Raw genomic sequence first — 20,907 nt, forward strand, 5'->3', positions numbered from 1 at the left:
TTTGACTTATGCCATTGACTTATTACATTTGTTGGTGTGAATGTTGTCCAAACTGCACGAAATTGCTTAAAATGCAATCAGATGTTTTTAAAATTTCTGGGGGGGCATGCCCCAGGACCCCCTTAGACTTTTCCTCTTTTTTAGGGAAAACCTGCTCACATCCCTGAATTTTATTATAACAGTGTATAATACACACTTGAGTATGATAAACCAATCAGTAATGAGCTTCTAAATTCTCAGAATAAAACAAGCAAAGCATTCAGGCAGCATACTGGTACCTGACCTCTGTATTTCTGAAAGGGACTGACATGGGCAGTTCTGAATGTAAATAATATAGGCAGTACCGTTATGTTGTGGATATTGTATGCACCCTGTCGTTTCTGGGCACCATGGCATGTACACACAAAAGAGAGTATAGCTGAAGGAATATTTGTGTTCTGTTGGGGTTTACTGTTGTTAAGTCCCTGAATCAAGCTGGATAAGAAATGAAGCCAATCATTGGGAAGGCTGACATCTAATTTAGACCCATCGTTAATTTAGACTGGATGGTCAAAAGTTCACCTGACGCGACCTTGGACGGAGAGGTTTTCAGATCTTCACGCAGAGAGGTAAAAACTCTTATATGGTTGAGATTGGCACAAGACAAACCAGGGCTTGATATATGTGTGAAGGATTTTGATGACTGAATGAAAAATTAATATTATCACGTATATTTTTGATAATGCATGTTGATAGCCAAGTTTTATGACATACATTGACCTTAACGTGTGCACAGCTGAGAGGAAGCCAGAATTAACGAAACGTCCACTCATCTTTGACAACGATGACTTCCACATCCCCGAAGCATCTGCAGCAACGTGACATTGATCTCTCTTACTACCTGTGTGTCAGTGTGAGAGATGTGATGTACGTAGTTGTTCTTCGTGATTCACCATATTCCAGTTTCCTGACAGACTTATTTCAGTTCCAAGATGGGTAGGAACACATTCACTCAGCGTGTGCTCATGATAAGTACTAAAGGAATATGCTTCTCTGATTCTTAAAGAACAAATCATGTTGACATTGAAACTGGAAACAGTTACACTTTGGCAAGGCAACAGTGGATCTACAATTGGAAGCCTTTAATACAGTATAATAATTACAGTCACGGTGGTGGTGTGTGATGCATGTCATGACTCCCATCAGTTGAATGTACAGTACCTGGTGATAGCATCGTGAATTTGAAACTGTAAAATGTGTACAGAGTATATATCAACAAGGAGGAATGAAACAAGTTATATGAATGGAAATGTCTTGTTTGTCTTTGATATTGTCGGGAGATTGAACGTCTCTATGTTGCACAGTTACACTGAGGAGATACAAACAGGAAGAATTTCATTGACGATGAGGAATCTGTGTGAACCAACCCACATTTGAGTCTGTCATCAAAAACCATTTTCATTAATAGCTGCCTGACACTATGTGTTGGATAAAACAGGTCTGAGGTTATTATAAGATTTTAAACCCAAATCCGAGGTTTTAAATCTCATAAAAATACGGGGGAAAGTGTCTTGTCAAACTTATTAACAAAGATAATAATCTGTAACAATCAACATTTTTTTTGTTTCCAACATACATTCCATGAGCCTAAATAAACGGATGTAAAATATCTCATGCAGGCGTACATTGTCTGAAAAAAGACATCCTGAAAAGCATTGTGGTTTGTCAGCACCCTGTGTCCTAGTGGTTCACTCACTAGGCTACAGATATGAAGGCTGCAAGTTCGATGCACTGAAATATGAAGAAAATATTTGTCATTTGAATTTACACGATTCTACACATTTCCTTGATTGCGTTCAAATGCAAAATGCCTCTAGCGAGAACACACGTTACATTATCGCTTGAACTTGTACATATATAATCCACAGGACATTATATGAAAAAAGTCCTCGGGATATTAAAATATCTCGTCTTTAGGAATGCTCTGAGATCCAGGGTTCTTGCCTTGGCAGAAATGCAATGAGTCAGTTTTATCCAACACATGTTCAATGGTGTTAAGGTACGAATGTTTAGATGCTCAACATTGTGACGTTCTTAACAAACTCCTATGACAAAGGAGCTGTGTGGGGGGAAAAAAGCAATGAGTCAGTTGTTATAATTTATCCAACACATGTTCAATGGTGTTAAGGTACGAATGTTTAGATGCTCAACATTGTGACGTTCTTAACAAACTCCTATGACAAAGGAGCTGTGTGTGGGCGGGCATTATCCTGCTGAAATTCAAATTGACGGTGACTCCTACGCGCAGAGGGAACCACGGATGGCCTAAAAACCCCAGAAGAAAACGAACCCCTGTGGCTTGACATTCAATCTCTGAAAAGACAAATGAATAAGTTGTCATCGTCTCCCAATTGCGAAGATTGATGTTCATGATGTCAATCACTGGATTGTCTGGTCCATACTAATTTTTTGTACAGTTTTACAGATGCCGTCATATAGCTGGAATATAGCTGAGAGTGGCGTTAACCAGCAAACAAAATAACATAGATCCTCGCCGAGGCCTTAAATAGGAGTGAGTATGGTTTTACGCCGCTTTTAGCAATATTCCAGCAATATCACGGCGGGGGACACCAGAAATGGGCTTCACTCATTGTACCCATGTCGGGAATCGAACCCGGGTCTTCAGCGTGACGAGCGAACGCTTTAACCACTAAGCTACCCGATCGCCCCCTTTTCTATTGATATGACTCACGGATGCATGCATTGAGCGACTTATGCCCTCGATTCAATTTTATGTCAGCATGCATAATATTTGTCTAAGCTACTTACCTCTTAACAACAACAAAACATTCTTCCTCAAACACAAATTCGGCAAAAGAGCTTTTTAAAAGCAGCAGCGCCATCATTAAAGCATCATGAACATTCAACACATTTCAAATCTCAGCTTAAAATTCATCTCTTCAATAGATCCATAGCTTGACCAAATATCTTTGAAATCTTTATGTTTATTATTTTGATGTAGCTCTTTGTGCACGTTCCAGTGGATTGATTTAGTCCCTTTATATACACATTATTATTCAACTGAATAAAAAGGTTGCGATAGAAGAGAGTGTCTCGTTTGAAATGTTTAAACTTTGAACTTCACATAAAATCACTTTGAATAGGGGACCGCCTCCGTGGTCTAGTGGTAGAGCGTCTGCCCGGAGAGCGGAAGGTCCGGGGTTCGATCCCCGGCCCCGTCATACCAAAAGACGTTAAAAGATGGTACTTGTTGTTACCCTGTCTGACGCTCGGCATTAAAGGGCTAAAACAAGGACTGGTCGGCTCGGAGGCAGTATACTGTGTGTGAGTGGGGTATTCATGTTTAACTGCGGCATGGTATCTCGGTGAGCTAGCACTATAAATCGGCATCAGTCCGGACTAGTACAAGCAGCCACACACACACACCTGCATGCACGTCGCTATAAAAGTGCAATAATCTTGGGCGCGACGTTAAACCACATTTCACCTCACCTCAACACATTGAATAGGAAGTTTACCTCACTCTGAAATAGGATCATACACACACCTGTTTGCAGATAGAGTGAAATGTTTACCCAATTGAAGCAATAGATAATTGTATATTTTGACAAAAATAGTCGTACAGCCATTTTGATATTAAGGAACGGGCTACGAGGAATTATATGTATATATATAATTATATGGCCTTGGGACCCGAGTTTCGAGTGACTTATTTATATTATTACTTAACTTCATCCTCTGTGGTCATATCTTACAAATCGTGTCAGTGTTGGTCAACTGTAAGGGAGATGACCCTTCAGATATCACAAGGGTCAGCGTGTAAAGCGTCATTTCTATTGCACAGCGAGGCCGATTGATTATTAGTCCTCAAAATATTTCAATCGCAAATAAACACAGAACTGTTATTTTTTACCATTCAATAGACAAACACTCGAGGATGAAATACAACAAACTTTCAACTTTCGTCTTAAGAAACAAGAAAGTGACTTAACGCAACCTTGTTTGGATAGCCTTACAGCTAAAATGTTTGCAGAGGCACACTGGCAAGTAAGTTTCTGTTAATGTAGTTCAAAGCTCGCGTTTAATTCTGGAATATGTGAAGCAAGTCTGTTGTGGCTCTTTGCAAGATGTCCCCAAATGCCCCATTGTCACCACCCTGCTGTGGACTAGATGTTATACATGGCAGAAGAGCCATCATGCAAGACGTTGCAGATCACATAATTTTCATGGAATACGTCTTGTTCTTTGCTACTGATTATACTCCAGGACTGAAACAATGCTGAAGATGTATATTTACCTTACAGAAACATGTACGTCGAATGGAAATGTTCTTGGTGTCACAATGTTGGGCAACAGCAACACATCGCCGGACGCTCGTCAGAACCTGTTTGACAAGGAAGTGAGACACTCGCTATCACTATACATTACGACAACGTGCCAGTTGCTCACTTTAACGCTCTGTTTGCCGCACACATTTAAATAACCTGTATAACTATCTCTGCGATGGATTTATTTGAGGGTGACGTTGTGAACACTGCACACGCCCATCTACACATAATGTATGTTTGCATTTTCACACATTTTTAAGTCTAAAACATTTCCTAACTGGATATGTAAATATTTAAAACCAGTAACTTGATGATGGGTCATGATGGGGGAATAATAGCTTGGCATAACATATTGGATATGCGCATTTGTCGAAAAGGTCAATGGCATGTAAACTAATGTCCAAAAGAAACGATACCAACTATTTTTTAAAGTATTTTTGTTATAAGTGATTCATTTTATATGAAAACATACTTAAACATATCCCACGTACCAAGCCAAATGTAATCGGTGGGAAAAGGCGGGAAAATTGACAATTTGTGTAGAAAACGAGCACTTTGCAAAAACGTTGTCAGGTGCCGTAGGCTGACCCAACACAAAGAGAGGGAGAGAGCCGTTGGAATGGCCCAACAGGGAGCGACGCATGCCGTCATTGCCAGAACGTTTGGATGCGCCGGTATAACCGTTACAAGGTTGATGCAATGGTTAAGTCAGACGGGCCGAACAACAGACATGCTTTCGTAACAAAAATGTTATGTACTGTTTGCTTATATTTTTTATTATAAGTCAGTATTTATTTCTAAGACATTTTGGGATTTAAAATTTATTGTATCTGTTTTGTAATGAAATAATGATTCTAATATGTAAGATAAAGAAAACTTCATTTCATGTCACACCTTACTTTAAATAGTGGATTCCTAATGACAGGTATGTTGATCCATTTCCAGTTTCTAACTTTTTGTGACTCAAATTTACATTGAGATAACATTAAAACTGTCAAAAGCAGGTGCAATACATGTTCTTTTTGTCATTTGGGGGTTCGATCCCCAGCCGCGTCATACCCAAAGACGTTAAAAGATGGTACTTGTTGTTACCCTGTCTGGCGCTCGGCATTAAGGGGCTAAAACAAGGACTGGTCGGCTCGGTGTCAGTGTACTGTGTGTGAGTGGGGTATTCATGTTAAACTGCGGCATGGTATCTCAGTGTGCTAGCACTATTAATCGGCATCAGTCTGGACTAGTACAAGCTGCCACACACACGTGCATGCACGTCGCTGTATAAGTGCAATAATCTTGGACGCAACGTTAAACCCCATTTCACCTCACACAAATGATGTCCGATGCAATTTTATATTCTGACTTGTAACAGATGTTCCCGTGTTTTTTCAGGTGTACAATTGACTTGCCCTTGAATGTGTTTGTGACGAGTGCAATCGGTGGGGCAGGATACGCTGATCTTTTCGCGAACACCTTGTATCATCACTATTTGATGGCGATTCATGTGCTCATGATGTAGTCGGAATGGTACAATCGACTCTGGTTTTGGCAGAGATTTCTTATAAATATTGAAAGGGTTTTGTGGCTTGTATTTATTTGTTATGATAACGGGGACCACGATTAGCTAAAGTTGGTGATGTGTCAAACCATCTTTTAGAAACCATACTCTGTGACAATGGCATGTTGTTAAACACTGCAATATTCCAGCTAAATGACTGCAGTCTGTAAACAATCGAGCCATGACCTGACAATCAAGTGATTGACAAGGCAACTCAGTGACGGGATAGCACGTTTACTGATTTTGTTGAAACATGTTAATTTTGAATTACGTCTTCTGTGTACAGGTGCAGAGACTCTGCTGCTCACAAGTAAAGAAAAACGTTTATCAAATAGGTTGACCCTCCTTGCTGAGATGCATGAAACGATGGACATCTGGCAGGTTTCATAAAGAATCTGTGATCTACAACTTCGTGACAGCTGCAATAAGCCCGTCAGATACAAAGACCCGTGGTAGTCTGGCAGCTAGATTTGTCGTCAGCTGGCTTGTAACGGTGCGGAGTGTGGCGGCCATCTGAGTCACACTGTTGGGGGAGGTGAAATCGTCTGCGATGATATTGAACGTCGTGGATGAAGGTCTTGGCCCATCCAAGCGTGACGTGATGGCATCCATGGATACTTTTCCTACCACTGGACATTGCACACCATCTGAAAAACAACGAAGTACTCAATAGATTAGAGATGTAACTGATCATTCTGCTCTTTCAGATTAAGTCCTGCCGTTAATAACTTTATGTTGGCGAGACACAACAGGAAGTATCTACAACAGAAATGTTTCCAATCGTATGTACCAACTTTTAACAATAATTAAAAAGAATTCCATCGTTTGCTTGGAAGTTATGATATAAGAGAGATGTACCATCAATGTAATAACCATGTGTTCAGTCGATCGTAGGGGATGTCAATAGAACGTTATTGGTTTAAACTGGTGTGTACAGCAATGCGGATGTGAAGAAATAAAACAAACGACTCAAGCAACATTTGCTGAGGAATGGGATGGACTCCACTAAATATAAAAGAATGCATGTTCCTGCTATTTGCAAACAAGGGAATTAATGTATTATCCTCAGATAAAAACAGTTTCCCTTAGTGTCCCGCAATATTTCAAATTTCAGGATTTGTTCAATTATAGGAATGTGTTGCAGAACGTGAACTTGGCTGGGATTTTCTATTGAGACACATTGCGTCAATCTCATTTTGGTGGTAGACAACTCCTTTTAAAAAAAAATAAAATATGAATAATCATTCTTTTTGTAGCGTAGTGGTTGAAGCGTTCGTTCGTCACGCCAAAGACCCGGGCTCGATTCCTCACTTGGATACAATGTGTGAAGCCCATTCCTGGTGCCCCCCCTCCGTGATATTGCTGGAATATGGCTAAAAGCGATTACACACTCACTCATAATGACTTCAACCTTGAAATAGTCAACTTTCTCATCAATATTCCAGCAACTCCAGTTTTTGGTGCCTTCATTTCACAACTTTTGAGGTATAATCGACTATGCTCCATCATGAGGTCGCCTAGTACCAAAATCATGTTTTTGTTGGATGTATCGGACCACTCATGAATGTCGGTTTCAGTTGGTAGTCCTTCGTGAAACTGTATATTTGAAATGGAAGCTTGCATTTCCTCATACATTTCCTGCCATGCAGCATAACAATACACGATGAGATGGGGTTACTTTTCAAACATCGTCTTAGCATTCTGCAGTATTCGTTTGGTCAAGTAAGTTTTTCCGCTGCACGTACCTCCAATAATGGTAATGGTAGTAGGTACTGCAAACGGCACTAAGCATTTCGAGCTCATGCTGACACTTCGGTTGTCAGAGTATAACTGAACATACAGTTACGAGTGGGCCTCTCATTTGAGCAGCCTGACGACGACGACGAATATTGCTTTGCGCTTCGGCTCTCACCTGTCTCGCGTGTTCGTATTTAAATACGAATGGGATCAAATGGGTATGATTGATAAAACTGCGTTTAACACTCCTATCTGGAGTTTCGGGGAGAGAGATGCGCCTTAAAATCCTCAGATAAGTGTTGTGAGGAATTGGGTTGCAGATACCTTCGGTTCTCATTCCGAGTGACGGGTATGCGTCCGTTCAACAGTCGCTTGACAATCGCTTTGACAGCTTTGATCTGTCCTCTAGTCATACCACGTATGTCATCGAGTGTTTCGTCATAATCATTTTGTAGAATGATCTGTCTTAGAAAAGTATAATTCTGCAGCACGTATCTGGCCATTCTCGTTCGAAAGTTACTTCACAAATGACATGGAACTTAACAGTTCCTCCTTAAATATTGTGACAAAAACCAGGTCAAATGTTTTCAACCTTTTATTCTTTTCTAGGGTTATTTGGTTACAATACAGAAGTAGAGGAGTACGTAAACTATTAGGATGTACAAAGAGCTTGGTTAGGTAAACAATATTTGAAATAGTTGCAGATGTATCGTGATATGAACATATCATTTTGTCGTTTATCCGCACTAAATGTAGACACGATGTCTATCATAGAGTCTCTACTTTCTCCATTTTAGAAGCAAGAAAAATAAACAGTAAAATCCACACGTTTTGGACGTTGATTGTTGGATTGCTTTCGCGTTGTACCGATAATGACGAGAATGTTTCTTTATAAATTGAGTGAATTCCCGGTTATAAAAATCTGGTTTGTGTCCAAAACTATCAAAGAAATCTGCAACATCGTTTTCAAAATAGAAAGCAACCCAATGGTGTCCCCTCGACCGCGTCACATCCGTGTTGACCACACATCCCCAAGTTCCATGTTGTGATGAGGAGGGTAAGGGATCTCGGGAGAACAGGCCAACTATGCGTCGACGAAGATTCGTATCACTCTGAATGGCACACAGCAATTCATCTGCGTTCATTTTGTTTGTTTGTTTGATTTGTTTTGTTTGTTTGTTGGTGTTTTTTTGTGTGTGTTTTTTGTTTTGTTTTTAACTTCAGGAACACGTTTCGACTTTGATCAATTTCTATGATGGCCGGGAACTTGGCTAGGGTTATGATATTGAACGTGTGGGTTAGGGGCTGGGTGAACTGTACTTCCAGTCGGAGATTGCCGGACCGGACCAGGTTCAGATAGTCCCCATCCGTGACTGTATCTTGAAGATTGAATACGTAAAGGGCGTAGCCAGTAGAAAACTCTGTGCGTTCAATACCGAGGCTTTTGTTTTTTTCGCCATGTATTGTTCCAGTCATACAGGCTGGTGTAAGCTTCGGTGTCGTCCGTCTCGAGCGGACGTCCTGGCACACTAGTACCATTCAGAGAGAGACCCACGCTTTTGACAATGTCTCCTTCAAAACAGAAAGGGTTGACTGTATAGGATCCTCGAACCCCATCGGCTTTAACCAGGGACACAATGAGTCCACTAGGCATTTCATTCAGAAACATATTGTCCCATGTGTAGGACAGCTGAGTCGATGGGACTGATACCATGGATTTCCCTTCTCGAACAGTTTGTTGGGAGCAAGGATTAATGCATCATTAATTTTTAATTTACATACTTTCAGGTACACGTCTTGTAGTTCAATGTTATATTCCTTGCCACTTTCTCCCGACATCAAGACGAATGATGTTGGTTCTGAATAGCTTGATGCTGACATCCACACCATTCACAAGGTGTCGATCGAAATGAAACGCATCTTCACAAAGGGGACCGGACAGGGTCACTGACTTGCTTCCAGATATGAAAGCTCCGCCTGCTGTCCTTGTAGGTAAACACTGATCTGAGACCAAAGACTCTGCAATGCCAGGTCAACGGGTCCAACTTCTCCTTATGAGCGAGAGGCGAACTGTCAGCATGGGTCACTCTCAGTTTGACGTGAATTCTGGTTCGACGCAAATCGACGTAATCGCTACCAGCGTTACTAATGTGAAATTACACGGGACTGGAGTCCATGATGACCAAGAGAGGGCGAACATTGTCGTAATAATGTTGTAGGATGCTAGTTTGATAGGGATCGAGTTCAAACAAATCCAGAGAAGAAGGGAGAGCTTCTGTAAACTGCTTCTCCGTGAGTACCGACATGTTATTGGTGGAAAATGTCCTTTTTACCAACGGCTGGAGTATTGATAAACTTGAGAGATGGTTTTTTGGTCTCTCCTTCACGACGAACTTTCTTCGTTTTGACAATTTTTTCACCTGCTTGTCTTTTTATGGCTTTGGTTCTCTTCTGCGCAGCTTCTGCTCTCTCAACCTCGTCTTGGTTGTGTGACGTCACTTCTAATTTGACCGATCATCTGCTCGATTGTGACGCTGGGGGCTTTCTGGGTAGAATGGAAATGATTTAGGAGCGTGGACGACCCTTCACCACTGACGGGTGATACCCTTACGATCGATTATCAAAGAAATGTATAAATTTACTAGGATCGGCTATATACAATTTGCGTTCCATAGTTTCAGTCTAAAAATGGATAGGACGCAAGACAAGTGACACGTTCACGTCTTCTTTCAGAAATGAGTGTGGCGTACCCTCTGCACACTTTATATAGATTTGAATTTCGGAGTTGTCTTTCAAAACCACTGGTATGTACCATGGGAGATGGAAATAGTAATTGGGGCCGTCTCGCAAATCAACACGTCTTAACAAAGGGACATAATCCTCTCCAACGTGAGAACTATCGCACAGATTGCACATCAGGTCTATTGTGGAATTGTTAATGTCTTTCAAGTTAAGCTTCCCAAACTCTAACTCTAATAAAGCCACCAACCACACTCCTTCTAGTTACAGGCGTTGAGATAGCTTCACCCGGAAACAATACGGTGAATTGGGAAAGTAATCCTTGGAATCTGAACTGCTAAATAAGACATATTTATCCATGTTTAGACAATTTTCACTTCACTTTCGGGTACCCAGCTATCGAAACTGGATGTCCAGCCAGCCCACCTCGCTAGGTAAAAGACCCTCCCTCTCTTGCGCTTTTTTTCAACACTTTTTCGATGTTCCAAACTGCGTCTAAATCTTTATCGACCTTCTGAAGCTCTTGTTCGTAAAATCGTCCTCGCACGGGTTCGCCATGAAAATCTTTCAATGAGTACTGCGGTATATTCTGTGGCAATTTTGAACAATTCTTCCGTCTAACGCAAGTTGTGCTCCTTGGTGAAGGTTTTTTTCAAATAACTGATATCTCTAACTTTATAGTGAAATTTGATGATTTTTCTGTTGCTCTGAATGCTTTTCAAAACTGGATTCATGTACAGATGTGTCCACACTTTAACTTCATTCTTTTTGGTGACATCGGCGGGCGCCCGTTTTCCCAAACTTCTATGTACAGTGTGATTGTAATTGTACACTAAATCTGGTAACACGTCGATGTAACGTTCTGCGTTATTGTGGGTCAGATACCTAGATATTAGGGATCGTAACGTTCTTATCACTCGCTCAGCATAATTGGCTTTGATGTCTTCGTTTTGTGTCACTATTACTTTGATGTCCAGGCTCTCTACGTAGGATCGAAATGCGCCTTTAAATTCATCTCCCTTGTCCACGCGTATCTTTTTGGGAATGTGACCCTCGAGTAGTATAGGTAATGATGGTTCTGGACCACTTCCACTGGCGCCAGATTTATATATCTATACTGCTACTACAGGTGGCATTTTTTATGCCAAAATGATTATGCGATTCAATGATAGTCATGAGATTAAGTTAAATTAGCTCTAGCTCACCACCACCTTGGGCCAATCATTGCTTCTATTAGTATAAAAATGATTATGCGATTCAACGATAGTGGTATTAAAAGAAACACCAATATTAATTAATAATGAATAATATTTACTATAGCCCACGAGGATATTGGAAAGGTGTATGAGCAATAAAAAAATTAGCCACTGCGGCTAAGGTATCTAAAGATGTGGCCAAGGATTGGTTAAAGAGACAAGCGATGTGGCAAATATATTTACCGGCACCGCGTTATATACCGAGGAAGAAGTTTGATATTTTTACAACGAATGAAGTTCATCAGGCTGACCTCTTGTTTCTTCCCCAAGATAAGGTAAAACGCAAAACGTATAAATACGCTTTAACAGTAGTGGTTGTGGCTAGTCGATACAAAGAGGCTGAACCATTAACCTCGAAAGATTCAACAGAAGTAGCTAATGCACTGAGCCGGATATATAAACGCGGACCGCTAAAATGGCCTAAGCTATTTCACGCAGATCCCGGTCACAAGTTTATGGGATTGATAACTGAACTGTTAACAAAGCACGATGTCGAAATCAGGCGTGGTGAAAACGAGGCCCACCGCAGTCAAGCTATCGTCGAAAGATTTAACAGGACATTAGCGGAACGTTTGTTTGGCTATCATTATGGGATCGAAATGAAATCCGAACGATTGAGATCAACCGAATGGGTGACACAATTATCAGCCGTTGTATCAGCGCTGAATAATGAAGTAACGACATTAATAGGGAAGAAACCATCCGATGCTAGTAGAATGAAGTCTGTGACTTCCGAATCTTCAGCACCGAGGAGTAGCAAAGAACGAAAACTGACGGATAGAGTAAGGGTAAGATATTTCTACCAGGCCGGTGAACTCGAAGGAGGCCTACGTCGCGCAACCGATTCCATATGGTCCCTTAAGACATATAACATTAGTCGATTGGTTACGAAAGAAGGAGAGCCTATTCTTTATTATCTTCAAGATGGACCGGGTACAAGAAGAGTTGTTCATAGTTCCCAACGGTACGGTATTACCACCATAACCATAAGCATAGGTAGTTACACCATCATTATCAATCCATCTCTTTGTATCTAAGGGGGATAATGATGTCTTGTTCATTCTTAATCCATATATCCTATGATTGTAACTTCTTAAAGAGTTCATCTCGTGTTTGAACGTTCTACCGCTGAATAATGATTCTTTATACTGTTCGTGTTTGATATGCCTTTTTACAACATACTTCTTAACGCCCTTAGCTTTTCTTATCTCCCCATTATCAGACTTTTTTATAGAATACATCTTAGGTCTTAATCCGACATACTCCGCTATAGGGGCCCCAGCACATTCATCCTTCATCTTACCTAACACCTTTTCATTTAGTACGCTGTGCAGTGGATTAGCTTTTGGGTAATCGCTCGTGTCGTACATATCTATTTTTTCTGCTATATCTTTATACACATCCTCGGTGTGTATTTCCATCAACAAAGAATCTGTGTCGGTATATAACACCTCACATCTATCGCCGTATTGCTTCTTAAGTTCGTTGTAATAAAAGTCATACATTAAGTGTTTTGACAAGTCGAGAATACTCATACCGACGTACACCGGTCTGTTGAATTTTATACTACTTTTCTGCATATGCAATGCGGCTAAGTCATTATTGAATATCTTGCTTCTGTTAGAAGCCGGACTGGCTATAAGTTTCCTGAGTCTTTCTTCCTCATTAGATCTGACTAATTTAACATCAACGCTCTTCCTTAGATTCTCCATAGTTTTACCAAATACTGAGTCATTCATGAGCTGATATAGATTCTTTTCGAAATCGCTTGTAGCTATCTTTCTTAAATCTGTGTTCAGCCTTATATAGGGCTCCATCCAAGGGCTTTGATCAAACTTTAGAACTCTGTGTATTTTCTTAAGTTTCATACCTAACGATAGATATAACTGGAGATTTCTGTAGTGAACTATATATTTTGTTTTATCCATCAAATTTGGTAGGAGTTTTTCTACGTTAGCTAACCTAGTGTTACCCATCAAGGAGCGTTGATATTCCGACATCTAATCTTTATTAACCATTAATCTTTCGGGAGCTAGCGCATAACAGTTATGATCTTTATGTAACTAACTTGGATATTCCAAGTCAACTTCTAGTATGTACCCTTTATTCGCCTCATTCACATTGATATTATTCACATTGACATCATCGACCCACTTAAAACCACCCGTGGGTAAAGGTTGACTCAAAGCCCATCCGTACAAATTGTTAGCGTCGAGATATAATATGTGCGTGTCGGGTTTACTCGAATCGTATCCTTCCACTAATTTATTATTAGCCTTAGAATACCTTTTCGCTGCCATCGATATACCACCTCTTAATCCTTTCTCAATAAACAAGTGCATATCGTAATCTGTGAGTAGTTTTAGTTCTACGCCGGTCTTCTTCAACAATGCATCCCACGACAGTCCGGGACTGGAATAGTACCATGCCGGGTCCAAGCCGTATTGTTTTAAACATGTCTTTCTAAATATCTCGAATATATTGGCGAGTAACAGTACATCAGTTTTTAAGTACAGATTGTGATAATCACCTAAATTCTTACAACCTAATTTATCCCAGACCGTCAGAGCGTGTTCATAATCGGCATCTGTTATTTTAGATTCTGTTAAGTTACTATAGAATGTTTTTTAAGGGGTGGTAATTCAGTTTCTTCGAATCTAGACCAATCATCCATATATTCTTAAGGATATACAACTTTTCTCAGCAACAAATGACGAGTTATCTTATCGGTATATTGATTTGTTATCGCGAAGTCATCGGGATTGTTCGCATTAGCTAAATTGTCTACGGAAGATAACAGAAACTGTACAGAGTCTATGAATCTAAGCCCATTACTTTGCTTTATTCTAGATTTCCCATCCTTGACCCTATAACGTATAGGTTTAGTCAACGAGAACGATATGTATTTTTCCATATTATTAGGAATGCACGTTAAACCGCCGTCTGTCTTTGAGATAGCTTGCATAATGAGATGTGAATCGTATCCCCTAAGGTTGTGAAACACAACGGGGATGGGTATTGTTTGAGAATTCATTTTTAGTTTCAAGTTACACTCGTTATGAGCGGATCCCCGATAATTACCCGTGACGTGGCAATGATCTCTTACGGAATCCCCATCCAGGGGTTTATTACAAACATGACAGCTCGTTGACTTCTTATGGGCCCTCCAATCATCCCTCGTCATACACATGGGTTTCTTACACGATAATTTTTCCCTGATTATTCTCTCTTCATTTTGTAGATATTCTAGAAACTTTCCTGCTGCATCGGGACCTCTGTAAATCACGGGAGTGTTTGTTTTCCCATCATACCTTACAACTATATATCCAAACCCACAAGGAATATGTTCTTGAGTTTTGTACGTAAAACTACTATCTTGATTATTATCTTGATTATTTTCTATGGGTTTGATAAGCGCTTCGAAGTCGGCATAAATTATCTACGGTACTGGCATTTGATTACAATAATGTTCAAATTTTAATATATTTTTTCCCTCTTTAGGCATATCGATCCTGATAGCGGTCTGTCCAACACCTCTGCAGTCTTCTTTATGCGCTTCTAATAGATCTTGTCTGCTGTACCCATGTAGGCATCTTTCGCAGAAATATTTCTTTCTAGCATGTTTTGTTTGATCGTATAATAGCCTGTTTAAACTCTTTATCCACGTATAATGATATTTTCCATCTTTTTCTATCAGAAATGAACTGATTCTTGGGATATGTTCCGGGGCGGAGCTTATCCTGTGTACAACAATTCCTTTAGAATGTCCGAAAACATTTATAGCTAAATTATTTTGCTTTTCCACCTTATCAATTTGTGATATTGGTGTAGGTTCGTCTATACCATCGAAGTTGAGTCCATCATTTTGGGGATAGCTAGAAGGTCTATCCGGATGCTTGTTTACGGGGAACGATGCAGATTTTATCATCATTCTTAAACAGTCATTGGATTTATTTTTTACGTTAATTATGGCTTTTTTCTTCTTATAATACAGGGGTAAATCTATATAAGATCCACCTTTGAAAGGCATATAATTTGCTATATCTAAATATAAACTATCGATTTTATCCACACCCCAACCAGAACCTCTATTAGTCAAACGTTCTAAAGTTTCCTGTATTCTCTGAATTGATGTATCTAATGATGCGTTTATAGTATAGGATTTGGTTATAACTTCTTGATTGCTACGGAAATATGGTTTGGTATATTCGGTGCTATTGTCTGTGTTACTTTTACTCAATAAAATTTTAATCGTCAGCTGGTATTTTATACTATGTAAATCATCTAACTCCTCGTTAATTTTACTTGATATGATTGGCTTAATATCGTTAACATCCATGTTGGAATTAATATCCATCTTCCAACACCTTAGATATTTACCAACACCGGCGGATGTGGGTACAAATATTAATTCTTGTTGTTTATTCTCAACATCATTATCAACATCATTAGGTTGATTATTATCTAGTTAAGCGATCAATTCAGCTCTTCTCATTCGAGAATAACCTCTCAGCCCACTGTTTCTTGCTCGAACTTTGAGTTCTCTAACAGTCTGGGGTTTGTTGTATTCCAAACCAAGTAAGGTAATCAATTCAGCTTTTCTCATTCGAGAATATCCATGGAGACCACGTTGTTTTGCCATAGCCTTCAACTCTCTGACAAAAACCATTGTGACCGTGGTATATACAAAATGATTCATTTGTCTACATGGTTGTTTTTCATATATAAATACGTATTCTCCCCAACCTATTCCTCTCATTGATGTAATCTCTCTTCCTAGTCTTCCAACGTGACTCTTACATAAACTGTAACTACATTTGACTCCAATCCCACATACAGAACAAAAGTAATTTTTAAAACCCTCTCTGATGTTATAAGCGTGAATGCCACATTCGATTGAATCGATTTCCCCTTGAGTGTATATTTGCACAGATTCATGGTTATACACATATCATATCATTTGTCTAAAAGGTAAATCACATCTACAATATTGATTAGGCAGTCAGCCAACGCTATTTATAGATTAGCTAACTAGGTCATGGTATAGCTGAAAATCAATACAGCAGTTAACCCCATTATCACAAATGTGACCTCACGGTTCTTTTGAGCCTCTGACGGTGTATAAAATTGACTCATTGTTGGTCTCGGTATTGGGTCGAGTTTTTTCCCATAGACGAGGAAGTATTCCTGCATGGCAGATTCGACATCCTTAAACGTTTGAATTGAATGTCCTTCCTTACGCATTTCTTCATGAATAAAATCTAATCTCTTCATTCTCTGCCGCGTATATTGTGACTGAGCTGCTTCGAGTTGTTCTAAAGCATTATGTCGTTTACGCTCCTCTTCAACTTCTTTAGCGTTTGATTCCCTCATATTAGAAAATAAAAAATTACTCCCCGAAAAAGCTAGAGCATTAACAATAGCTCCACCGACCATCATCGCAATTGTTGCCATAGTATATGAATATAAAATATTCAAATGTTTAATTACTTCATTATGTCTTCCGGGATAAGCCCTTGTTTGATGAGCATATCCTTCGTTGCCATAGCCAATCCAATATCCAGAACCATCATACCTATATCAAATCCATTAAAATCTAGCTTGGGAGGTGTGGCTTTAGTTATCATTTTAGCTATACGGGCATAGCCAATGGCCAAGCCGGTGACCACCGCTGATTGATTCGTTGCGTTTACAAACATTTTACCGTCTGGAACTGGAGTAGTCATGCTTCTTATAACATTATATGGGGGCTAACCTCTTATTGAACTTGTTGTTGCATTGGGGGTGACGTTTTCTCTTCTCCGGTCTTATAAAAGAACCATACAGCCGCTATACCAGCAACTCCTACTAGTGCCCATGTTTTAATCGGATTAATATTTGAATTATTTACTAATTTCCCTTTCCTCGCGAGTCCTCCCTTTCTTCCTGCAGCTATTTTTGGGGGGTTCTTAGTAACTCTGGCTTTTAGTATTTTCTCATTCACATGTGGTGGTTCCTCATTCACTCGTTGTTCCGCAATCTGTTGTGGTGTCACCTGTTGAGTCTCCTTTATTTTTTTTAACTTCGTTCTTTATATTATTAAGTTTAAATTGACAATACCTAGCCGTTATTAAAGCTGTGGTGAGTGGAGCTAAGAACATTCCGTATCTATGATAAAACTCACAGCTCACTGAGCTTATAGCGTGTTTGATGAATGGGTCTTTCTCGAGAGATTCGCATAAATACATGCGATGTTCTGCCGGGATAGGGAGAAACGTACTAGCTACGACTGTGTATAGTTGTAATATAGCCGAACCTATCGTTTTAGTCATGGTACTCCCAGTGTAGACTCGTAACGCGCATACAGTTTTTTAATTTCTTCGTCGGTCATGTTATCAATTTTTTCGATGGTATAATTTTCTCCCAAATATTGGGAACATTTTCCACCGGCTACCAAAGCCGCGAGTCTTTCTCTATGTTTATCTAAAGATTTATCTACATCAGGCTCAGATTCTTTGAGCATTTGTTCGATGAGTTCGTCGCATTCCATAATGTTATACCTAAGGAGATATTTAAGTCTAACATAATATACTATGGCATATCCAATACATCCCGTAATAATGAACTGTTGCGAAAGAACTATGATTTCGAAACACATTTTATGTCATATTAACCGCTAATGTTCAATTTATCGTATATTTGCTATAATTTTGCTATATTTGCTAAAATTTTGCTATATTTGCAATAACTTTGCTACATTTTGCTAAGCAATTGCGTAAGCAGCTGGTTTAACGGTTTTTAATACGAGTTTACAGTGCTTCGTTGCCGATAACAGTTTTCTGACTTTATCTCGTTCAAACTTGGTATAAATAACATCATTTTCGCGTAAACATTCCTCGAATGAATCTCGATCTTTGCAATGAAAGAGTGCTACCCATTTGGTTTGCTCTCTGAGATCTTTCAGGACAGAGTTGTATTTTTTAGTAAGTACCCAAACGCTATGCTGAGTATGCCGTCCGGAGAATGCTAAATACGAAAGCATATCTTTCTTTTTTGTGAGTTCTTTACTCGCGCTGCAGTCGTCTATTACGAAAAGGGTTGATTCTCCTTTGTAATTTTTGTGACATACTCGTAAACAGTCTTGTAAACGATCCCCCGGATCGACTGTGTGTACTCCGTCGTCAATCATTACCCAATCTCTCGATAGGTATGTTTTATTAACGCTTATAGTCAGCTACAGAATAATAATATGATCGAAAACGTCCCGATAATGACTTTGTAAAATATCTAGAATAAAAGCTGTTTTTCCACAGCCCGTTTGCCCGCATATGATAGCACAGTGCGGATCTTAAGGTAAAAGATTATTAATAGATTGCTTGCACGAATCTCCCATTCTGTATATTAAGTTGCGCATCCATAATCACGTACAAATATATGTTTAATTTACCTGGAACTTCGTTATCTATATAGTGACACCCTCGCTAGCATTTTCTATTCTCCTCCCACTGCCGTGTAGTTGGTCATCGTCCGTTGTTCGCATGTCGAGCCATAGTGCGTACTTCGTGGTGAGGTATTCACCCATCGATACACTCCCGAGAGACAGATCTTTCACGACCGCGATAACTTCCGGCTTCGTATTATAGAAGGAATTTTTTTAATCACATCCCACTGGTGATATGCTAGCATTCCTTGGCTATATAGTTGATTAGGAACGCCCTCGATAGTCAATTCTACTTTTGTAATCTTGGGATTGTAGAACTTCTCGGTATTTCTTTTAAACGCATCGGAGGGGTCCTCGAACAACATTAAAATACCCTTCAACAACCTCGTGGGGACGTTAAGATTGATATTCCACATCGTATCTTTTTTGTCCCTCGTGATCTTTCGGTGTCACAGCACGCGATCGTACAAAATGGCTAATTCAGGATCCGTTATGATATCGTACTCCAGCGAGATATTGTCAATGGAATAGCTAGCATCTTCACCACCGGTTCTGATTACTCTACCGTAGTCATTAAAAGTGAGTTCGTATTCTAACCTATCGCCTAAGGATGCTTTATAAAAGGGCATGTGGGAATCTAGTAATTCAAAGTCTAGGGGAATATAGAATCGGTTACCTAATGCGTCGGCAACGGCCTTATCTTTTACAACGGTACTATCACCATTTTCAGCACCTACGCGCAGTCTCAATGTGTTCCGATTACAAATACCTTGGTACTGTAAGTTTTCCCGCTCTTTATCCGTTCTCCAGAGATCCATGTAACAATAGTATACATCGTTATTGTCGATACTCAAAACCTCATTACCGCTAATTTTAATGGCGATTTTCTTAACGATACCACAACCTATGTTCTGAACTGGCTCCCTGTTAACGTCGGTAGTAGTAAAATTAATCGTAAATGCTAGTCGGACAGTTCCCGGAACTAACACATCGTGTGCGCCGAGATTAGGAAAGCGAACCAGAAGCGTTTGATTCTGATCGATGGTACTAGGGTTATTAGTTATAGTTACAGACTGACGAATTGCTTTGACCCCTAATGGATCTCGAAGTCTACGTTACGGGTTTAACTTGCGTCCATATTGCGAAGACATTGTTATATTGAAAACATGTACCCTATGTTTAATATAAAAATGGTTGATTTTGATCTAGATACCTTTGATGACTTTGATAACCAGAATCCAATCGATGATACTGATGAAACCAGCTTTATGAATCTTAACGATGAACTTTTGAACCAAACCGTAAATGATGAACTTTTGAAACCAGCCGTTGATGATTATTACGATACCTTTAAAGATGATATTCCTATTGGTCGTGACTATTCAAAGTTTGAGATAGATAGTAAAGGAATATTGCGACTGCGTGGCTCTCCGGATATTGATCTTATGCATTATCGTACTCTTAAGCCCCTAGCCTTGTCTACGATAGCCGCTAAACACGGCATCAGCACTGTTCATGATGAATTAGGTTTTGTGGACTACTCGCGGCTTTCCGCGAAGACTACTGAGGCTCTTCGGACTGTGCGTGATAAACTCGTTAACAACACAGATAATTTGGAAGCTTCTTCGATGGTGGCCTCGGACAGACTCAGAGAAATCTTAGATACCTATTACGATAATTCCACATTACAGGTACAATCCTCGGAGTTTAGTATTGGGGAATTACGAGGTCTTGACAAGGCAATACGAACAATGCAGGGAGAACTCATGAATAATACAGCCAAGATATCCGAAATCGACAAGCATATAGCTTACGAGAAAACAAAACTTGAACAGGTGGGCGATGAGTTCAGTAGACGCCGCGAAGCGGAAAGAT

The 20,907-nt window shown here is 39.7% G+C and overlaps 2 protein-coding genes across 2 annotated transcripts in view; one reads left to right on the forward strand and one right to left on the reverse strand.

Moving 5' to 3' along the window:
- LOC139469680 (DNA-directed RNA polymerase III subunit RPC1-like) overlaps positions 1-1,280 on the forward strand; it is a 42,505-nt gene extending 41,225 nt beyond the window's left edge. Inside the window, exon 37 of the mRNA XM_071251921.1 lies at positions 774-1,280. Within this exon, the coding sequence (XP_071108022.1) occupies positions 774-861 (88 nt within the window). The 3' untranslated portion in view covers positions 862-1,280. The remainder of the gene's footprint in view (positions 1-773) is intronic.
- Positions 1,281-6,274: 4,994 nt separating this feature from the next.
- Positions 6,275-20,907, reverse strand: part of LOC139469683 (alanine racemase-like) — a 32,707-nt gene continuing 18,074 nt past the window's right edge. Inside the window, exon 11 of the mRNA XM_071251924.1 lies at positions 6,275-6,527. Coding sequence (XP_071108025.1) covers positions 6,283-6,527 — 245 coding nt within the window. The 3' untranslated portion in view covers positions 6,275-6,282. The remainder of the gene's footprint in view (positions 6,528-20,907) is intronic.

Source organism: Haliotis cracherodii, unplaced genomic scaffold, assembly GCF_022045235.1.
Source record: "Haliotis cracherodii isolate W230 unplaced genomic scaffold, xgHalCrac1.p SCAF_2, whole genome shotgun sequence".
Classification (NCBI taxonomy): domain Eukaryota; kingdom Metazoa; phylum Mollusca; class Gastropoda; order Lepetellida; family Haliotidae; genus Haliotis; species Haliotis cracherodii.